General features: G+C 46.9%; 2 protein-coding genes across 2 annotated transcripts; one reads left to right on the forward strand and one right to left on the reverse strand.

Moving 5' to 3' along the window:
* Nucleotides 1-950: 950 nt before the first annotated feature.
* On the forward strand, nucleotides 951-3,747 carry LOC128332966 (tetratricopeptide repeat protein 30A-like). The gene has a single exon (XM_053267834.1). The coding sequence runs from the start codon at nucleotides 1,312-1,314 to the stop codon at nucleotides 3,316-3,318; it is 2,007 nt and encodes a 668-aa protein (XP_053123809.1). The 5' UTR covers nucleotides 951-1,311; the 3' UTR covers nucleotides 3,319-3,747.
* Nucleotides 3,748-5,383: 1,636 nt separating this feature from the next.
* Nucleotides 5,384-15,001, reverse strand: QTRT1 (queuine tRNA-ribosyltransferase catalytic subunit 1). The gene is made up of 10 exons (XM_053267838.1): nucleotides 14,235-15,001; nucleotides 13,393-13,461; nucleotides 11,112-11,250; nucleotides 10,577-10,655; nucleotides 10,296-10,411; nucleotides 9,298-9,436; nucleotides 8,875-8,950; nucleotides 8,286-8,395; nucleotides 6,752-6,836; nucleotides 5,384-6,046 (listed from the first exon to the last, which is right to left on the reverse strand). Exons 1-10 carry the CDS (start codon nucleotides 14,451-14,453, stop codon nucleotides 5,894-5,896), a joined length of 1,185 nt encoding a protein of 394 aa, XP_053123813.1. The 5' UTR covers nucleotides 14,454-15,001; the 3' UTR covers nucleotides 5,384-5,893.
* Nucleotides 15,002-17,777: the final 2,776 nt, after the last annotated feature.

Below are 17,777 nucleotides of genomic sequence, written 5' to 3' on the forward strand. Positions count from 1 at the left end.
CCAACCTGTTCTCATTTTATATATATCTATTTGATTTTTCCATGGAATCAGATACTGCTGAAAAATCATTTTCAAAGTTAACCCCCCACACCACTCACTTAAATGTGTCATCCCCTTCCCATTCAGAAATACTTTGCTTCTTGTGATAAGTGAGTTAAATGTGATGTCTTAATAATATGGCTATTAATAGTGAGTTTGTCTTTGAATCAGTGTGAAATCCTTAGTATTAAGGCCCACTGGGAGTTTCTTGCTCTCTTTCTCTCATTTTAACTGTCTTTCTGAAATTCTAGAATATATTCCAAGCAGTGACACAGTTTCCTCTGTATATCCTTTAATTATTTTCAGAGTATCTGGGAAAAGTCAAATTCTCCATTTATTTTTAAAACTTATGTAATAGTGATGCTACAATGCATAGTAGAAAATTAGACAGGCACTTCTGTTTAGTTTTCCAGGTACACCTCCATGTAGTATTTGGGTATTTCATGAGCCCCAGCATACTGACATTTGTAGTTTTCCAGCATTTTTTGGTCTGGCTACATCCACTGCTAAATAGTTTTTGAAATATTAATAGATTGATGAGCTTGACTTGCATTTTTCAGCTGATATTATGGTAAAGTTATCTGAAAGATGGGTGTCAGATGTTTGGACAGGGGGCGCAATTTCAGTGCTTGCCCTAGACGCTATTTTCCCTAGATACGCCTCTGCCCTCTCTTCCCCGCGACTATGAAAGACACAGAGTCCAGGTTCTCCTTTGCATCGGGTCACCCGCCCTATCATGCCGTCCACAGCCAGCCCCATCCGCAGCGCCGATGCCTGCTGCAGTCACACGGATTCCACGCACACCCATGCTATCCCCCGCCGCCTCTCAGTGGGCTCTTCCGCTCCAACATCACGTGACCCAGCAACAAGCAAAGCTTCTTCTACCTCCCAGAGGAACTACATATCCCAGAAAGCTCGGCTGCCAGGCGTGAAGAAAACCGCAGCGCAGGTTGGGATACGTAGTCCACACTGCCTGCCACAGCTTTCGATCTAAGGACCCACCTCGGCTCCTACTGAACGGAGGGATAGACTTCCCCACGCCTCAGCCAAAAAACCAAAACAAAACAAAAAAAGCGGGGCAAGAAAAGGTAAACCAGAAGAGAAGAAAATTTAATTTCCAGAGGTGGTCATAACTGGGCATCCGCGCTTGCAACACCTAGGAATGCGGTTGCTATAGAAACCGTTGGCAGAGGTTCTTCCGTTTCCGCCGGCGGCAGCAGGCAACTGTTGCCTCGGCAACGGGGCTGCTGTGCCATCGGAGGGCCGTGGAAGATGGCCTCGGGGGTCGCTCCCATCGCCGACGGGGAGTTCACGGCGACCATTTACGGGCTGATCAGGGCCGGGCGGTTCGCGGAGGCGGTGGGCATCCTGAGCAGCGAGTTGCAGAAGAGCGGCCGCTCGCGGGCCGGGCTCTCCCTGCTGGGCTACTGCTACTACCAGCTGCAGGACTTCGTGGCGGCGGCCGAGTGCTACGAGCAGCTGAGCGCGCTGCACCCGGAGCTCCACGAGTACCGGCTCTACCACGCGCAGGCGCTCTACAAGGCCGGGCTGTACGCCGAGGCGCTGCGCGCCACCGTCCCGCTGCTCGACGCCCCGACCTTCCAGAGCCGAGCCCTGCGCCTGCAGGCGGCGGCCCACTATGCCCAGGGCGACCTTTCCAATGCCAAGGCCCTGGTGGAGCTGCAGCTGGCCGCCGCGGCGGAAGCCGGCCCCGGGAGTGCGGAAGACCCTTCGGAGCTGCCGGATGCCGAGGTGAACATGGGCTGCCTGCTCTACCGCGAGGGGCAGCACGAGGAGGCCTGCAGCAAGTTCGCCTCCGCCATGCAGGTGCTGGGCTACTGCCCCGAGCTGTCCTACAACATGGCCCTGTGCTGCTACGCCGCCAAGCAGTATGCCCCTGCTCTGAAGCACATCACAGATATCATCGAGCGCGGCATGCAGCAGCACCCAGAGCTGAGCGTGGGCACCAACACCGAGGGCCTGGACGTCCGCAGCGTGGGCAACACCTTGCTCCTGCAACGCACAGCCCTAGTGGAAGCCTTCAACCTCAAGGCTGCGATCGAGTACCAGCTGTGCAACCTGCAGGCCGCCCAAGAGGCACTCACTGACATGCCGCCGCGGGCGGAGGAAGAGCTGGACCCGGTCACCTTGCACAACCAAGCGCTGATGAACATGGACCGGCGGCCCACTGAAGGCTTCGAGAAGCTGCAATTCCTTCTGCAACAGAATCCGTGCCCACCGGAGACATTTGGGAACCTGCTGCTTCTCTACGGCAAGTACCAGTATTATGATCTGGCTGCAGATGTGCTGGCTGAGAATGCTCACCTGACCTATAAGCTGCTCACTCCTTATCTGTACAACTTCTTGGATGCCATGATCACCTGCCAAACTGCCCCTGAAGAGGCCTTTCATAAACTTGATGAGTTGGCGGGGAATCTGACTGAGCAACTCCGGAAACTCACCAAGGAAGTGCAGGAGTCCAGGAAAAATCGAGACGACGAGGCTTTAAGGAAGGCAGTTAATGAGTATGATGAGACACTGGAGAAATATGTCCCTGTCTTCATGGCCCAGGCCAAGATTTATTGGGACATGGAGAACTACCCCATGCTGGAGAAGATGTTCCACAAGTCAGTGGACTTCTGCAAGGACCATGAAGTGTGGAAGCTGAATGTGGCTCACGTGCTGTTCATGCAAGAGAACAAATACAAAGAAGCCATTGGTTTCTATGAGCCGATTGTGAAGAAGCACCATGATAACATCCTGCAGGTCAGTGCCATTGTGTTGGCCAACCTGTGTGTCTCCTACATCATGACTAGCCAAAACGAAGAGGCAGAGGAGCTGATGAGGAAGATTGAGAAGGAAGAAGAGCAGCTCTCTTACCATGAGCCTGACAAAAAGATCTATCACCTCTGCATTGTCAATTTGGTTATTGGGACTCTCTACTGTGCCAAAGGGAACTTTGACTTTGGCATCTCAAGAGTGATTAAGAGTTTGGAGCCTTATAACAAAAAGCTGGGTACAGACACTTGGTATTATGCCAAGAGATGTTTCCTGTCATTGCTAGAAAATATGTGCAAGCATGTGATTGTGGTACGTGACAGTGTCATTCAAGAATGTGTCCAGTTCCTTGAGCATTGTGAAGTGTATGGCCGAAACATCCCAGTTGTTATTGAGCAACCACTTGAGGAAGAGAAGATGCATAGTGGGAAGAACACAGTTACCTGTGAAGCCCGGCAGTTGAGGGCACTGATGTATGAAGTTATTGGGTGGAATAAGTAATGGTGGTTGCATTCCCCAACCAAATGGTAGGGGGGTCAGATGAATGAGTCACCTTGACTAATCAAACCATTTTATATTGGTTAATATTTTGTATTTGTTATAAAAACTTATTTTGTTGTATTGTTTGATATGAAAGTTGGCTTTTAGTAACAAATACAAGACTGATGGCACTATTAAGTAACAGAAGATGTTAGGTATAAATATGCTTCATTGTTAGACAACTGGTCTTTAGCAGGAAAGTTTGAACTAGCTTAGAGTATTTTATTATTAAGTGTTTAAAATAACTTGCTTTACACTTTAACTGAGTGCTGCCCTTGGTAATGTTGGGTAAAACTTGTCATTCTCTTTTAGAATTTTTCTTTTTGGAAATTACTTTTTAAATTTTTTTGGTAATTCATATATATTTTCAAAATAAATTCCTACATTGTTTTCCTTTAGATTTCCTAAAGAAAGTAGAAAACAGTGCTGCCTAACTGTTAACTTCTTATGACTTTGGAATGAACAAGCCAGGAGTCTTGCGCCCCACTCTAGGAACGTCAGCTTGGACATAAATCCACAAGTTAGTGAGGAAGAAAGTTAAAATGATCCTAGCTGTCCTTACTTGGAAGTCAGGAATTGAAGAAGGAATACAGGTTGAGTATCCTTAATCTGTACAGTTATTGCAATACAGAGGAATAAGCAGTTTCTAGTCAGAGAGATTATTCACACAATCAAAAACTGTGTTCTATCCAGGTTTGGGAGCTGTGTGTGCTCCCAATTTTGGGTTGTATGGAAGGAAGATAGGAGGAAAAGCTTCCGAGGTTCTCCTCCTACCTTGCTTCCACTGAATCATAGGAAGCTGCCATATGGAGTCAGATCATTGGTCCATCTAGGTCATGATTGTCCACACAGACTGGTAGCGGATTCTCCAAGGTTGCAGGCAAGAATCTCCTTCAGCCCTATCTTGGAGATGCCAGGGAAGGAGCTTGGAGGCTTCTGCATGCAAGCATGCAGATGCGCTTCCCAGAGCAGCTGTATCCCCTAAGCAGTGTCTTACAGTATTCACATGTAGTCTCCCATTCATATGCAACCAGGATGGACCCTGCTTAGGAAAGGGGACAAGTCATCCTCCTACCTTGCTTCCACACAATCACTTCTACCCAGGTTTTCCTCCTACCTTGCTTCCACACCTGGGTAGAACATGGTTTTTGATTGTGTGTGAATGATCTCACAATCTCTTAGGTAACAGCAGTGGTGTGTTACTCATGACTGAAGCCATGGCCATGCCTCTGTAGAGATGTGCAGGGTTAGAGAGGGAAGGCTCCATGCATCCAGCAAAATGGGGGCTAGATACCCCTGGTCACCCAGTGAGCTACGTAAGAACAGCTCTGCTGGATCAGGCCCAAGGCCCATCTAGTCCAGCATCCTGTTTCCCACAGTTGCCCGCAGGCAAGAGGTGAGGGCATGCCCTCTCTTGCTGTTGCTGAGTGGGGATTTGAACTCTGATCTTCTCAGTCCTAATTTTACACTGACCATTATACTACACTGCTCATCTAGCAGAGGAAGAATTCCGGGACAAGGGATGGCCCAAGGGGCACAATAGAAGGGTTGATTAGTACCTCTTTAATTAGACAATGAGGTCATTCACACAATCAAAAACAGTGTTCTAATTGGGTTTGGGAGCTGTGTGTGCTCCCAATTTTCAGTGTGGAAGCAATATAGGAAATCCTGGGTAGACGTGATTGTGTGGAAGCAAGGTAGGAAGCGTATCCAGGTTTTCCTCCTACCTGCTTCCATACAATCACATCTACCCAGATTTTCCTCCTACCTTGCTTCCGCAACCAAAAATTGGGAGCGCACACAGCTCCCAAACCCGGGTAGAACACAGCTTTTGATTGTGTGCATGACCTCAAGAACTCTTATAGGAGGAAAGCTGAAGGGACAGAACTGGCTGCCAGCTTTGCTCCCTCCCCACACTTCCTGCCTCACCCACCCCCCCACTCCATTAATCCTTGCCAAAACAAAACAAGTCCAACCCCCTTTTGCAAAAGCCCCAAGTAAAGAATGGACATTTTAGGCACCCAAACATTTTTCAATTGAATAATTGTATTTACTTTGAGCACCGGAACAGAATGGCTTTTCAGAGGATTTGCAGAATGTGGACAGTTCTGTTCAGCCTACATTATTTATAGATTCAGAGAAATTGCTTAGAAGAGGCAACATGGAGCTTGAGAGAATTTAAAACAGGATTTTTCACATCTTAAAAAATAAGAGGTAAACAGAGTTTTCAACGGTAGCTCCAATTTAACCACTAAAAATCTGCAATCAGATTTAACAATGGTGATAAACTCTCAGAGGGGTCAACTATTCAGATTTCCTTCGAGAAAGCGGGATTCAGTGCTGGGGCTACCCAGGTCCTTTCAGAAAGCAAGGCTGGTAAGCAGAGGCAACCACAGTGAGTGGGAGTGAGTGGACAGACCCATCACAGTGAGCAATACCTGGACTTGGGGAGCAGGACACCACTCAGAGATACTGGGCTCCAAACCGATCCCTGCCAATGGCTGCTGCCAGCAAGCTTATCCTCCCACCCCATCCCTCACTCCAAGGTGATGCCAACAGAGGCCAGGGCTTCTGTTGCCCACTGAGGGTAGCTGCCTGTGTTGCCATACATCATCTTCATGAAATCTTGGACAAACTGTGGGAATCTCTGCTCAATGATGCTTTCCCGGATCAAACGCATCAGTTTCAGCTGGAAGAAAAGTGGAAAGACTTTTTAAAAAAAGAATACCTTTGTGGTCAAAACAGGCACAACCACAAGCAGCGGGAGAAACTAAAGAAAAATAAAACAGCCTTAGATCAAAAACCTTACACTTGCAGAGTTGCTTCCAATCCAGTTATGGAAGCAAAAGGTTAATATTACAATGTTATGTCAGCCTCTTTAACTTCACATAACCTCAAGGAAGGTTAATGAAGGAAGTTCTTGAGCTCCTATTTGGAGACATTGGGCAGAGAGCTGCTTAAAGCAAAGTGTCAGAGGTAGGTTCCCAACCCTGAGAAACCCTAATTCTGTAATGAGAGAGGACCATATTATAGCTATTATGCAGAATTATGCAAAGTGATCAAATTTTATTTAAAAAAATTCTGTTTCCCAGAGTGTTAAAAATAATTAGAAAAAAACAGGGCCAGGACTGTATAGGCAGAAGACAAGGGGGGAGAAGAAAATGGAGACTGGAGGGGAGAAAACACCACAGTCACACCTGGGAACTGTGCCCACAATGGCAAAACTGTAGGGGAGGGGGACCCAACCATCCTGCTTTCTCATTCCTGTATCATGGTTGGAATGCAACAGAGTGTTCCCACACCTGTAGAGCAATGGTCTTTCTTCCACGCTCCAAGTAACAGAAAAGCAAATAATAAGCCCTGAAGTCACAGAAGGTGCAGAAGTTGGACCAACCTGGTAAGCAATATTATGGACAGTAATGTGGTGCATGGCGGCCGTGTCATTGCGGAAAAGAGCATTCAAGAATGCTCGGGAATACCTGCCAAGAGACAAAACAAGGAACAAGAGCATCCCCTTGTGACCCAAGACAGAGAACTAGTGCGTTTTCCCTCCTCAGCCAAGCAAAAGGTCCAGAAGTAGTCCAGGGACCAAACATCAGATCAGCTGCCACAGGCAAAGAGCTACTTCCTTCAGGCCCAAACTCTGCATTAGTTCACATGGCTACAGACATGGATGTGAAGTGGTTGCCCTCCAGTCAAATAGTCCATCGTCACTTTGCCTTTCACTAGGCTGGTTCACACGACCATGCTGACTCCCCTATTAACTGAGCAAAGAGGCACCGATTTATAATGGCAATTCTCTTTTATTTAGCAAGGGGAGAGCAACTGGCCTTCTCCATTCCCAGCACAGCATCCCTCCAGCTGTTCCTGGTGTCTATCTTATTTTTCTTTTCTAGACTGTGAGCCCTTTGGGAACAGGGAGACATTTTAATTAATTAATTAACTAATCAATCAATAATAATGTAAACCGCTTTGGGAACTTTGGTTGAAAAGTAGTATATAAATATTTGCCATATCCGTATTCAAATCTGGGTAGGAAGTAGGCTATCCAGATTTGCATGATCATCAAAACTCGCACATTTCCCCTCCAACCCAGGTTGCCCCTGGCAGGGCTACCAGCTCTTGTACCCAGCTTTTAACTGAAGGTGGAGTGCCCTACTACCCTGATCCTTAAATCGTGAGAACCCTTGCACCTCTTCTGCCCAGCCCCTGGTACCCAGAACACCCTCTCCCACCCAGAAACCAGAGATACATACAGCTAGCTGCACTAGCCTGCAAAGCACACACTATGATGCCGAAGCTGTTGCAGCTTTGGCAGGGCTGTGTCCATCTCCTGTCCCTTTGTAGCCAATGGGAAGGCAGTCACTGACATAATGTAGCTTTTCCAACCTGCTGGCAGTACAAAGAATGCTGGGTAGGTATAGGCACCCTTGGAGGACTTTCCACACAGGACTTGGCTCAGAGCTGCCAAGTTCAGCAACGGAGCTCTTGCCAACCATGCTCATGTGTTTGCAGGGTCAAGCTGAGGTGAAGTACATGCACTGCATATAGGGTAGGGATGTGCATGAAAGTTGCACGAATTAATTTGAATTCAAATCAAATTTGAATTGATTTGAATTGGAACCACAGAATAGAGTGGAGAATCATTCAAATCAATTCAAATTCACCCAACCTCGAATCTAATTTGGGTGAATTTGAATTGATTTGAACAAATCTCCACTCTATTCAATGGTTCCAAATCTAATCAATTCAAATTGGATGCTAATTCAAACTGATTCATGCAAATGTCATGCACATCCCTAATACAGGGCAACTTCTTGGCTGGGCTCCTAACCACCTCAAAACGGCTGTAGGAACAAGCCTACTGACTTGGAGGGGAATGAGATGATCTGCAAGTAAACAACTCCCACTTCACCAAGCACACCGACCTCTGGCACGTGGGGCAGTCACAATCCTCATCAATGGGGCGGAAGTCCTTGGCATACTGCTTGTTCTTCAGCTGCACAGAGCCCCAGGGGACTAAAGCTGAACCAAAGCGCTGAAAGTGAAAAGAGCCAAGAACTAAGCAGATTCAGAGAAGCCTTGCTTTCCCTGTTTCAAACCAGTTTATATTCACAAATACCTCTAAAAAAAACCTTCTACTGTTTGAAAATGGGCCATAGGAAGCTGCCTTATACTTCCTAGAGTCAGACTATTGGTACATCTAGCTCAGTATTGTCTACACAGACTGACAGCGGCTTCTCCAAGGCTACAGGCAGGAGTCTCTCTCAGCCCTATCTGGAGATGCTGTCCGGGAGGGAACTTGGAACCTTCTGCATGCAGATGCTCTTCCTAGAATGGACTCATTCCCTAAGGGGAATATCTTACTATCCTCACATGTGGTCTCCCATTCAAATGCAAACCAGGGTGGACCCTGCTTAGCAAAGGGGACAATTCATGCTTGTTACTACAAGGCCAGCCCTCCTCCCCAATGGCCCTTCCTCCCAATCCCTGCCCCCAGTTAGGGCATCTACTTACTGCGGTCCTTGTGGGGAAGACGCAGTCAAACATGTCACAGCCTAGGGCCACACACACGACCAAGTCCGTAGCATAACTTTGTGGGGGGAAAGAGAAGAGAAATGCTGATGCAGTTTGTCCAGCCACTGCCCCTGGCCACAGCCCTGCCGAGCCTAGACTCCTAGGCCCATTTTGGACAGGAACAAGAACAGTGCTTTGGTAACCATGTGTGCTGAAATCCCCACACACAGCACCCTGAAGAGGGCCCCCACCTTTTTTTGGAGGGCAACTGGAATATGGGGGTAGCCATAGCAGTTTGAAGATACTACTGGTCAGCCAGGCTGCCAGCAGCAATCCAGTCTGCCATGCCCCTGTTGGGTCCCTAGCAGAAAGAGATGCCCTCGTGCCAGGTTGCCTGGCCTGTAGTGCAGCACTTACTCCTACCCTACTCCCATCAGATAGCGAGGCTTGTCCCTGGGGAGATGATTTGTGCTGAGGGCCACCATTCTCCAGAAGTGATCTTTGGCTTCGCCACCACTCAGGCCCCCAATGGCAAAGCCTGGCACGTCCCGTTTAGTCATTTCTGGCAGGGGGAGAAAGGGGAGGGATGGCCATTAGAGCTGTGCACTCCTTTCTTCAGGGACCATTGCCTCAAGAAAACTCAGGCAAGAACACTGCCTGTGGAGCTCCCAGGAGGAGAGGCTTTGCTGTGCTGTCGCTGAGAACATGGGAGGTATTTTTGAATTACCCTTAGAAAAACAAGACTCCAATTAACTCTCTATTTCCTCTGTTCCCACAATTTGCGACAAAAAGGGTTTGCAAACATTATTGGAACTAATACACATGGAAGCGCATACGTAGACCATCTCTACTTGTGGCTCATGGGATGCTACAGAAAAGATAACCAGTTGTCTCTGGGAGAAGCCACCTGCAATGCGCCTGGCGCTTTTTAAAGGGTTGTATAAACAAAAGTGAACACTCATTGTTAGGAGGAATCTTTTGTAAAAGGTAATCTTTTATATTTTCCCTCTCGTTCCCTACTATAACACCACAGTATAATCAAGACAACCTCCACAAATAAGCAATTATGCCATTAATTCATAGGCCTACTGGATAAAATTGGACTGCACTTCATCTAACGTTTTAGCTGATCAACCTAGCATTTAAAGCTTATAGTCCTGGTTGTATGTTGCCTGCATAGGGCACAATCTGGGAACAAAACTTTGCAAAAAGTCTTGGCAAGCCAGTAGCCAGAAACTGTTTCAAAAGCTTCAGGATCAGATTCTTCCTCAGCCACAGATGAGAAATAAGAGCAACAGAAGGTATTTTCCTGAGGGCATCCCACAGCCCAATTCCTTTTGTTCCTGTCCCTATACATCAAGCAGCCAAAAGGTATCCAGCTGGAGCTTGGCAACAAAGAAAATACACAGAAGTGAGCTTACCTTCCAGACACTTGATTCGGAGGGCAGGATCCAGGCCACCCTGGATAATGGCAAATAGATTCTGCTCACCAGGCTTGGTGTGGGCTGCAATACATCTGTCCAGCCAGCGAACAGATCTACAACATACAGATCCCTGCTCAATTAGGAAAAGGCAGCATTTTACATACTACACCACAGTCAGATGAAATCAAATAGCAACTTGGGGTGTAGGTGTATGAAATTTCCAGTTCTGTATAGCTAATCGAAACCAAACACAGTGTGACACAATATGCAAAGCAAACCTGAACATGGCTTCTTCCACACGTGGGCCACTGGTTGTGCTGCTGACCACATCATCTAATTGCATCATGATGTCAGAGCCTGAGGAAGAAAAATGCAATACGCATTGGCAGAAGCAGTGGGGACAGGGAAATGGCTGAAGAGGACACAAGTACAGTAGGCTTTAACGTTATTTATTTTAAATGGTGTTATATTCCCATCATTTGCTCCCTCCCAATACAACTCCACAACAAATTAAGCTATAATACAAATGACTTCTTAGTCACAGAATACAGGTTTTCAGATCACTGAATGCTTTATTAGCACTCTTCATTAATGATACACTATTAACTCAGAAGAGTCACTGGCAGAGTAATCATCTCACAACTTTTGGGACAGCCTCATATTAAAATTCTTAAAATTCATATCAAGCATTTCTAAGGTGGTAGAGAAACAGATGTGCAAGAGAGGAATGTCACACACTGCTACAATGCCAAAGGAAGCATCAGTTGGTATTGTACAATTAGAAGCTGATATTAAACAACACAGAATAATTACCAAGCGCATGTTGTATTTCAATGGATTTCTCTGGGGTCAATAGGATCTCCTTGCCATCATAAGGGGATGAGAAGCACACACCCTCCTCCGTCACCTTGGAGAGTTCCACCAGAGAGACCATCTGGAACCCACCACTGTCCTACAAAGAGAGACAGATACTATGAAAAGAGTTGAAAATCACAATAATAATTATCTGCTATAGTCTGCAGCGGGAGAACCAAAGTTCATAGGATGAAGCACAAGAATCAGAGAAGGGTTGAGAAGAGGAACAGAAAGGGATACATTTTTTAAAAAGTTCAATATATATTTATTTGGTTCTTGGCACTGCTGTGCTTGCACTAAGAAGCACATCCAAGTGGAGACACCTGAATTGTATAGGAAAGGAACCTAACTCACTGATTTATTCTGAGGGTAAATAAGAAATGAGATTGAATACCATGGGAAGACTGACTGTTAATTTACTAGGCATTTACAGCAAAACAGATGTTCACTTTCAAAGGTTTTTACAACTGAAGGAGCAGGAAGGGAAGAAATGCTCTCTTTTTGCCTTCTTAACTTATTGATTTCACTACTAAGCATTATTTGTTGCTATTTCAGATTTTCATCAGGGAGCGAAGCTTCTCTCTTTCTCTCTGCCACAAATTCTGTGACTTCAGGCAAACTGGCGAATTGTTCTCAATTGTTGAATGGAAATGTCTCCTAAGTAAGTCAGTCATGTATTACTGTCTCTGATCAGATCCAATATAGTGATACACTAGATGTGACACAACAGTAAGAAGCACAAACCATATATACAGCAGTACAATATGCAATAACTATACAACAAAAAGCTCCCTAACCTAACCTTAAAAATAATGATAATCAATCAAAACAAGCTGTGCACAGAGAACAATTAAATCCAGTAATTTATCGTTACTCAATTCACCAGATTATATACTGGAGGAGTCCTTTATTAGCTCATGATACACTCTGCTAAGCCACAGTGCAAAATTTGTCTCTGAACAGGTTATCAGCGATTGCTTATCTGATAATAAAAAAGACACATATAATTCTTCTGAACAACCTGGCAACTGTGAAAGAAGTGGATTAATTAGCTTACTGTGAAGTTGGTTGTAGAAGTTACAGTATAACAACACATGTCCTACTGTCTCTACCCTTCCTGCACCTCTCTCCTTCTCAGCCTTTTGGCTAAGATCAAGTGTAAGGTAAAGTGTGCTGTCGAGCTGGTTTTGACTCCTGGCAACCACAGACCCCTGTGGTTGTCTTTGGTAGAATACAGGAGGGGTTTACCATTGCCTTCTCCTCCAGTATGCATCTTCCTATATCGCTGCTGCCCAATATAGGTGTTTCCCATAGTCTGGGAAACATACCAGCGAGGATTTGAACCAGCAACCTCTGACTTGATAATCAAGCCATTTTCCCACTGTGCCATTAGGTGGCCTAAGATCAAGTGCAGTCTCAAAGAAAGAAAGAAAGAAAGAAAGAAAGAAAGAAAGAAAGAAAGAAAGAAAGTTAGTTCAGTTCTCACCGTAAAGCAATTACAAGTCAACAAACCATGCTGTTGAGGTGTCCTTATGTGTCACTCACTACAACTGTACCAAATTTTGTACAAATTAGTAAGGCAGCTCACAAGTTAGCCCACTTAATGCTCAAACATTCATGTGCCCATCATTTGAATTGGGCTGGATGAGATCATCACAAACTATGCCACTAAGGTGCCCCATGTGTTTCATGTGCCCATCATTTGAATTGGGCTGGATGAGATCATCACAAACTAAGCCACTAAGGTGCCTCATGTGTCCCTACAACAGTACCAGATTTGGTTCAAATCGGTCCAGGCATTACGAAGTTGCCAGGGGACACACGGACATGGACACACAGTAAGGTGGGTGATCTCATAAGCTTACTTAAGGAAAGTAGGCTAAAGAACAACAACCAGGAAACAAGGCACTGTTCACCCTCCCTACTCCACACAGTTGCTCCCTCCCCCAGATCTTAAAAAGGCAGAGAGAGGAAAAAAGTCCCCTTATGCCACAGAAGAGTGTGATTAGGAGACATCCCCATTCCCCTTGCTGCCGAGTGGCTGTTAGCTCAAGTGCAACAGTGCAAAGGACCAAACAAATGTGGGCAGAATTCCAAAAAGGTTTTATCTCCATCTGCTCCCCATGACTGCTTCATGAGCCACTATTTCTTATTTGTGCCAATAGCAAAGGCTCAATCATAGGAAAAAAACCTTGATTTTTTTCCAGAGTTAGCTGACTTCATGGCCATCCACACTCACCGTGAGCAGGTTCCGTGACCAGTTCATAAAGCCATGGAGCCCATTGGCTTTTTTAATCAGCTCTGGTCCCTAGAAGCAGGACATAAGACATTGGTGTCAGTGCCCAACATGGTGCTGGTAACAAAGATCCATACCAAAAACCCACAGATGATATCAGGCAGGCTCTGCAGAATACAGTATTTTAGCTATCTCCTTGCACAAATTGACACATGACTCTGTGGTGTCTAAATTAAAAACAGTAGCATAAGATCAGCAATACGATCATCCAGATCCCCAGCAGCAGTGTCTAGTGCAAGAAGCTCCTGAAAAAGAGAGGCAGGAGAATAGAAATCCACACACATCATATGCAAAAGCTGCTGTAATGCAGTGGTTGTGAATCTGAATGGGAAGGTCCCGTTTCAAAGCTCTTCTCTGTTGTGAACCCACAAAGAAGTCTTGGACCTCGAAGTTTTTTCTGAGTTTCCGCCCTCATTTGCAATATGGGGAGAGCGGCTCCATCCCCTAAGGGGAATATCTTCCAGTGCTCACATGTAGTTTCCCATTCAAATGCAAACGAAGGCAGAACCTGTTTAAAAAGTGGGACAAGTCCTGCTTGCTGCCACAACCAGATCAGCTCTCCTCCTCACTAATTTCTTAGAAACAGACTCAAGGAGCCAAGTGTTTTTTACTTTAGGCTACCCAGTGCCAAAACAAGACGGGCTGCACATGCTCAAAGAGACGGAGGGCGCAGACTTCGCGATGGAGCGACCGGTGGGGAGGAGCTGCAGGAGAGCCCCGCCCCGCGAGAGCGAGGCGGCCAGTCAAGAGGGCCTCCCCCCGCCCCCGCCCGGCTCCTAACTCACGGGGCGCATGCCCAGATGGTACGTGTTGCCCAGGCACAAGCGGCATCCGAGCGCGTCCAGCTGCCCAGCCGTGAGGCCTTTCATGGTTCCCTGCGTGCCGACCGGCATGAAGACCGGGCAATCCACGGCGCCATGAGGCAGCCGCAGCTCGCAAGCACGGGCCTTGCTCCGCCCGCATTCGGCCACCACGCGCAGCGAAAGAGCTGCCGGCGCCGCCATGACAGCTACAGTCCCGGGCCCCGCTCCCTCCGTGACGTTGCCCTAAGGGGCGGGGCTGCATCCCCATGGGGATGGGGGAAACGGGGCCCGCCCTTTGGCCTTGCGACGTCATCGGCCACGCCCAGTTTTGGCCTCAGAGCTTTAACAGCTAGAGAAACGCTTTCAGGACTAAGGAAACGTCGTTATTGGTCCTGACCTTTTCAATCTCAGTTTCAAGTTCAAATAAAATTTTCGGGTTTTTTTTTTTAAGTAAGAGATTTACATATCAGGAATGCATACAGATAATGTGTACCTATCAGGAATATATGTACATATTAGAGATGTACATACCACCTTAAGATGTACATTATTATTATTGTTATTATTAGATTTATAGCCCACTCTTCCTCCAAGGAGCCCAGAGCGGTGTACTACATACTTGAGTTTCTCTTTCACAACAACCCTGTGAAGTAGGTTAGGCTGAGAGAGAAGTGACTGGCCCAGAGTCACCCAGCTAGTATCATGGCTGAATGGGGATTTGAACTCGGGTCTCCCCGGTCCTAGTCCAGCACTCTAACCACTACACCACACTGGCTCTCATATTACATATAAGGAATATACAAATAGGTAAAGTGTGTAGTGGCACAGAGCCCTGTGGTTGTCTTTGGTAGAATACAGGAGGGGTTTACCATTGCCTCTTCCTGCACAGTCTGAGGCGATGCCTTTCAGCATCTTCCTATATCGCTGCTGCCCGATATAGGTGTTTCCCATAGTCTAGGAAACATACCAGCGGGGATTCAAACTGGCAACCTCTGTCTTGCTAGTCATTCCCCCACTGTGCCATTAGGTGGCTCCTGGTATACAGATACAATAAATAAATCAAGTTAGACATCAATACATGTGTTCTTGATGGACGTTTCATTCAAAACGGCATCTCATAGGAACAGTAAAGCACCCATCTCTCTGCTGAAAGTCCCATATTCCACCCTGGCATTCTGGGTGGGTGGGTGGGGGGAGCTCTCAAATGTTGGGATGATCGTGCTCTTGGCTGTCCCTTATTCATATGAGTGGGGGCATTTATCTGAATCATCTAACCCCCCCCACCTAGTGGCACCCTGCCAAGGCACCCCTCCCTTCTGCAGCACCTTCTTTTTCCACCATGCAGAGGGAGCCCGTTTTCTCCCCACCACATGCAGGGGTGGTGACAGCAGCAGTAGCTGCTGTCTCCCCAAGAGCAGGGCGCTTTCCAGATTAGACCCTTCAACAGGGTCAGGACATATCCCTGAAGTCACTTCCTGTGTTGTGACACACAGTGACACACACACTGACAAGCAGGGTGCCGGTCACATTTCCAATGCCTTGTACCAGATTTAGTCGCTGCAATTTATTGCTATATCGTATATCCTGCATAAAAAGGTTGCTATAATTTCCAGTCGTTAGTTTTTGTGAGACTGCTCCCCCTGGGCAGGGTTTTTCAGATTACCCGCTCCACACAACATGCTTCAGTTTGGGCAAATTGAATAAAAAACATAAATAGCCAAGCACCCAGAAGGGGGAGCAGTCTTGTGAAAAACCAACAACTGGAAAATACAGCAATTTTTTTTACGCTGGACACATAACATCATAGCAATAAATCACAGCAATTAAATCCAAAACAAGGTATCAGAAATGTGAAGAGCATCCTGTTGTTAGCATAGGGACTGCAGTGTCACAACACAAGAAGTTCAGAAGCGCACTTCGGAGATACATCATGACCCCATTGCGGGGTCTAATCTGGAAAGCGCCCTGGGCACTCGGCTATTTACGTTTTGAATGCGATTTGCCCGAACCAAAGCACATTGCCGCTGTTGAACGGGTAATCTGGAAAAGTGTCCAGCTGGGCTATGCTGCTCTGCCGTTCAGTCACCACCACTGCAGGGTATGTGGCAGGGAGAGAAGGGGTGCTCTGCAAGCGCTGCGGAAGAAGAAGGTACCAAGAGAAAACAGTTTATGCAAGCACACTCAAGAGTCAGGAAGGGAAGGGGGCCTAGCTGTCATCTCCCCCGCCCAAGTGTAAGACTATCTCAGAGTGGAACCTGCATGTATGAAGAGGGCAGGACAACCTACCCTGGGCTGCACCGCCGCCACCACATACATGCAGCGGTGAGGAAAAGGGTGCTGGGTCTGCCACTGGGAGTTTGTCACAGCAAGCAGCGCAGCTGTGCATAGTTCCCCGAGTGTGTGCATACTATTACAGCTCCACCCCTGGCATGTGCTCCACCTGTGCTGAAGATGGCTGAAGACCGGCTAAGAGAGCTGAGTGTAGCAGTGGCATAGGGAGGGCATCTCCAAGCTGCCTGCTCCCCAACCTAATGGCAGGCCCCTCCCGCACAGTGGCCCTCCGTTTGCTGCTGTATGCAGAGAACCCCTTTTCTCCCCCCCGTGCAGTAGTGGCAGAGGTGGCTGAGAGAGCAGCTGGGCTAAGCTGCCGTGCCTCCACCACTCAGCCGCCGCCGCCTGCACAGCAGGGAGAGAAGGGATGCCCAGCATGTGGCAGAAAAAAGGAGGTGCGTTTGTAACAAGAGGAAGCAGTTTAGGCAAGCATACCCCAGAGTCAGGAAGGGAAAGGTATTTGCAATGGAGGCCTAGATGTGCCCCCACAAGTCTGAGACTATGTGGAACCTACATGTGTGAAGAGGTGGCGGCGGCAGAGGCAGGGGCAGCCTAGCCCCAGGCTGCTTCCTCAGGGAGGAGGCGGCTGCTGTCACTGCTCCCACGGCGCCCCACCCTGTTTCAAGTTGGCCCCTAAGTTGGGAGTCAGTCTTGACTTCTGTGGGTGGCATTACACTCTTTTCTCACTTTGCTGTAATCAACTGATGTCATTAGAACTACAGTTCATAGTCTACACTTGGCCTTGAGCAACCTTGCTCAGTCTCTGGTCACGACTATACCCTTATCTCCTTTTATGAGCATTTTGGGGATAACATCCAGCCTGACGTACAAGAGTCCTTAAGATTTCTTAACTGCCTTCTACTTCAATTAATTTACAAATGGAAATATTGATAAAGACACTGGTTATGTTTTAAAATTTCCTTATTAGAGATTATGCCCTATAAAGTCTTAATTTTTGTTATTGATATACTACACACACACACCCCTACAAACATGATATACTAACAGTATACTTACTTATATATACTGTTGGCGCAGTATAATAATTTATAAGAGTTTGAATTCTGCTGTATTTATTAGCATTTTTTAAAGCTACTTGACAAATGCTCTGAATTGCAAAGATCCAAAACTGAAAGCACAGTAGCTCATGGTGATGCTCTTGAAAGCTCCCCAACAACTTTGTGCTGTAGAATA

This window comes from Hemicordylus capensis, chromosome 7 (genome assembly GCF_027244095.1).
Source record: "Hemicordylus capensis ecotype Gifberg chromosome 7, rHemCap1.1.pri, whole genome shotgun sequence".
Taxonomy (NCBI): domain Eukaryota; kingdom Metazoa; phylum Chordata; class Lepidosauria; order Squamata; family Cordylidae; genus Hemicordylus; species Hemicordylus capensis.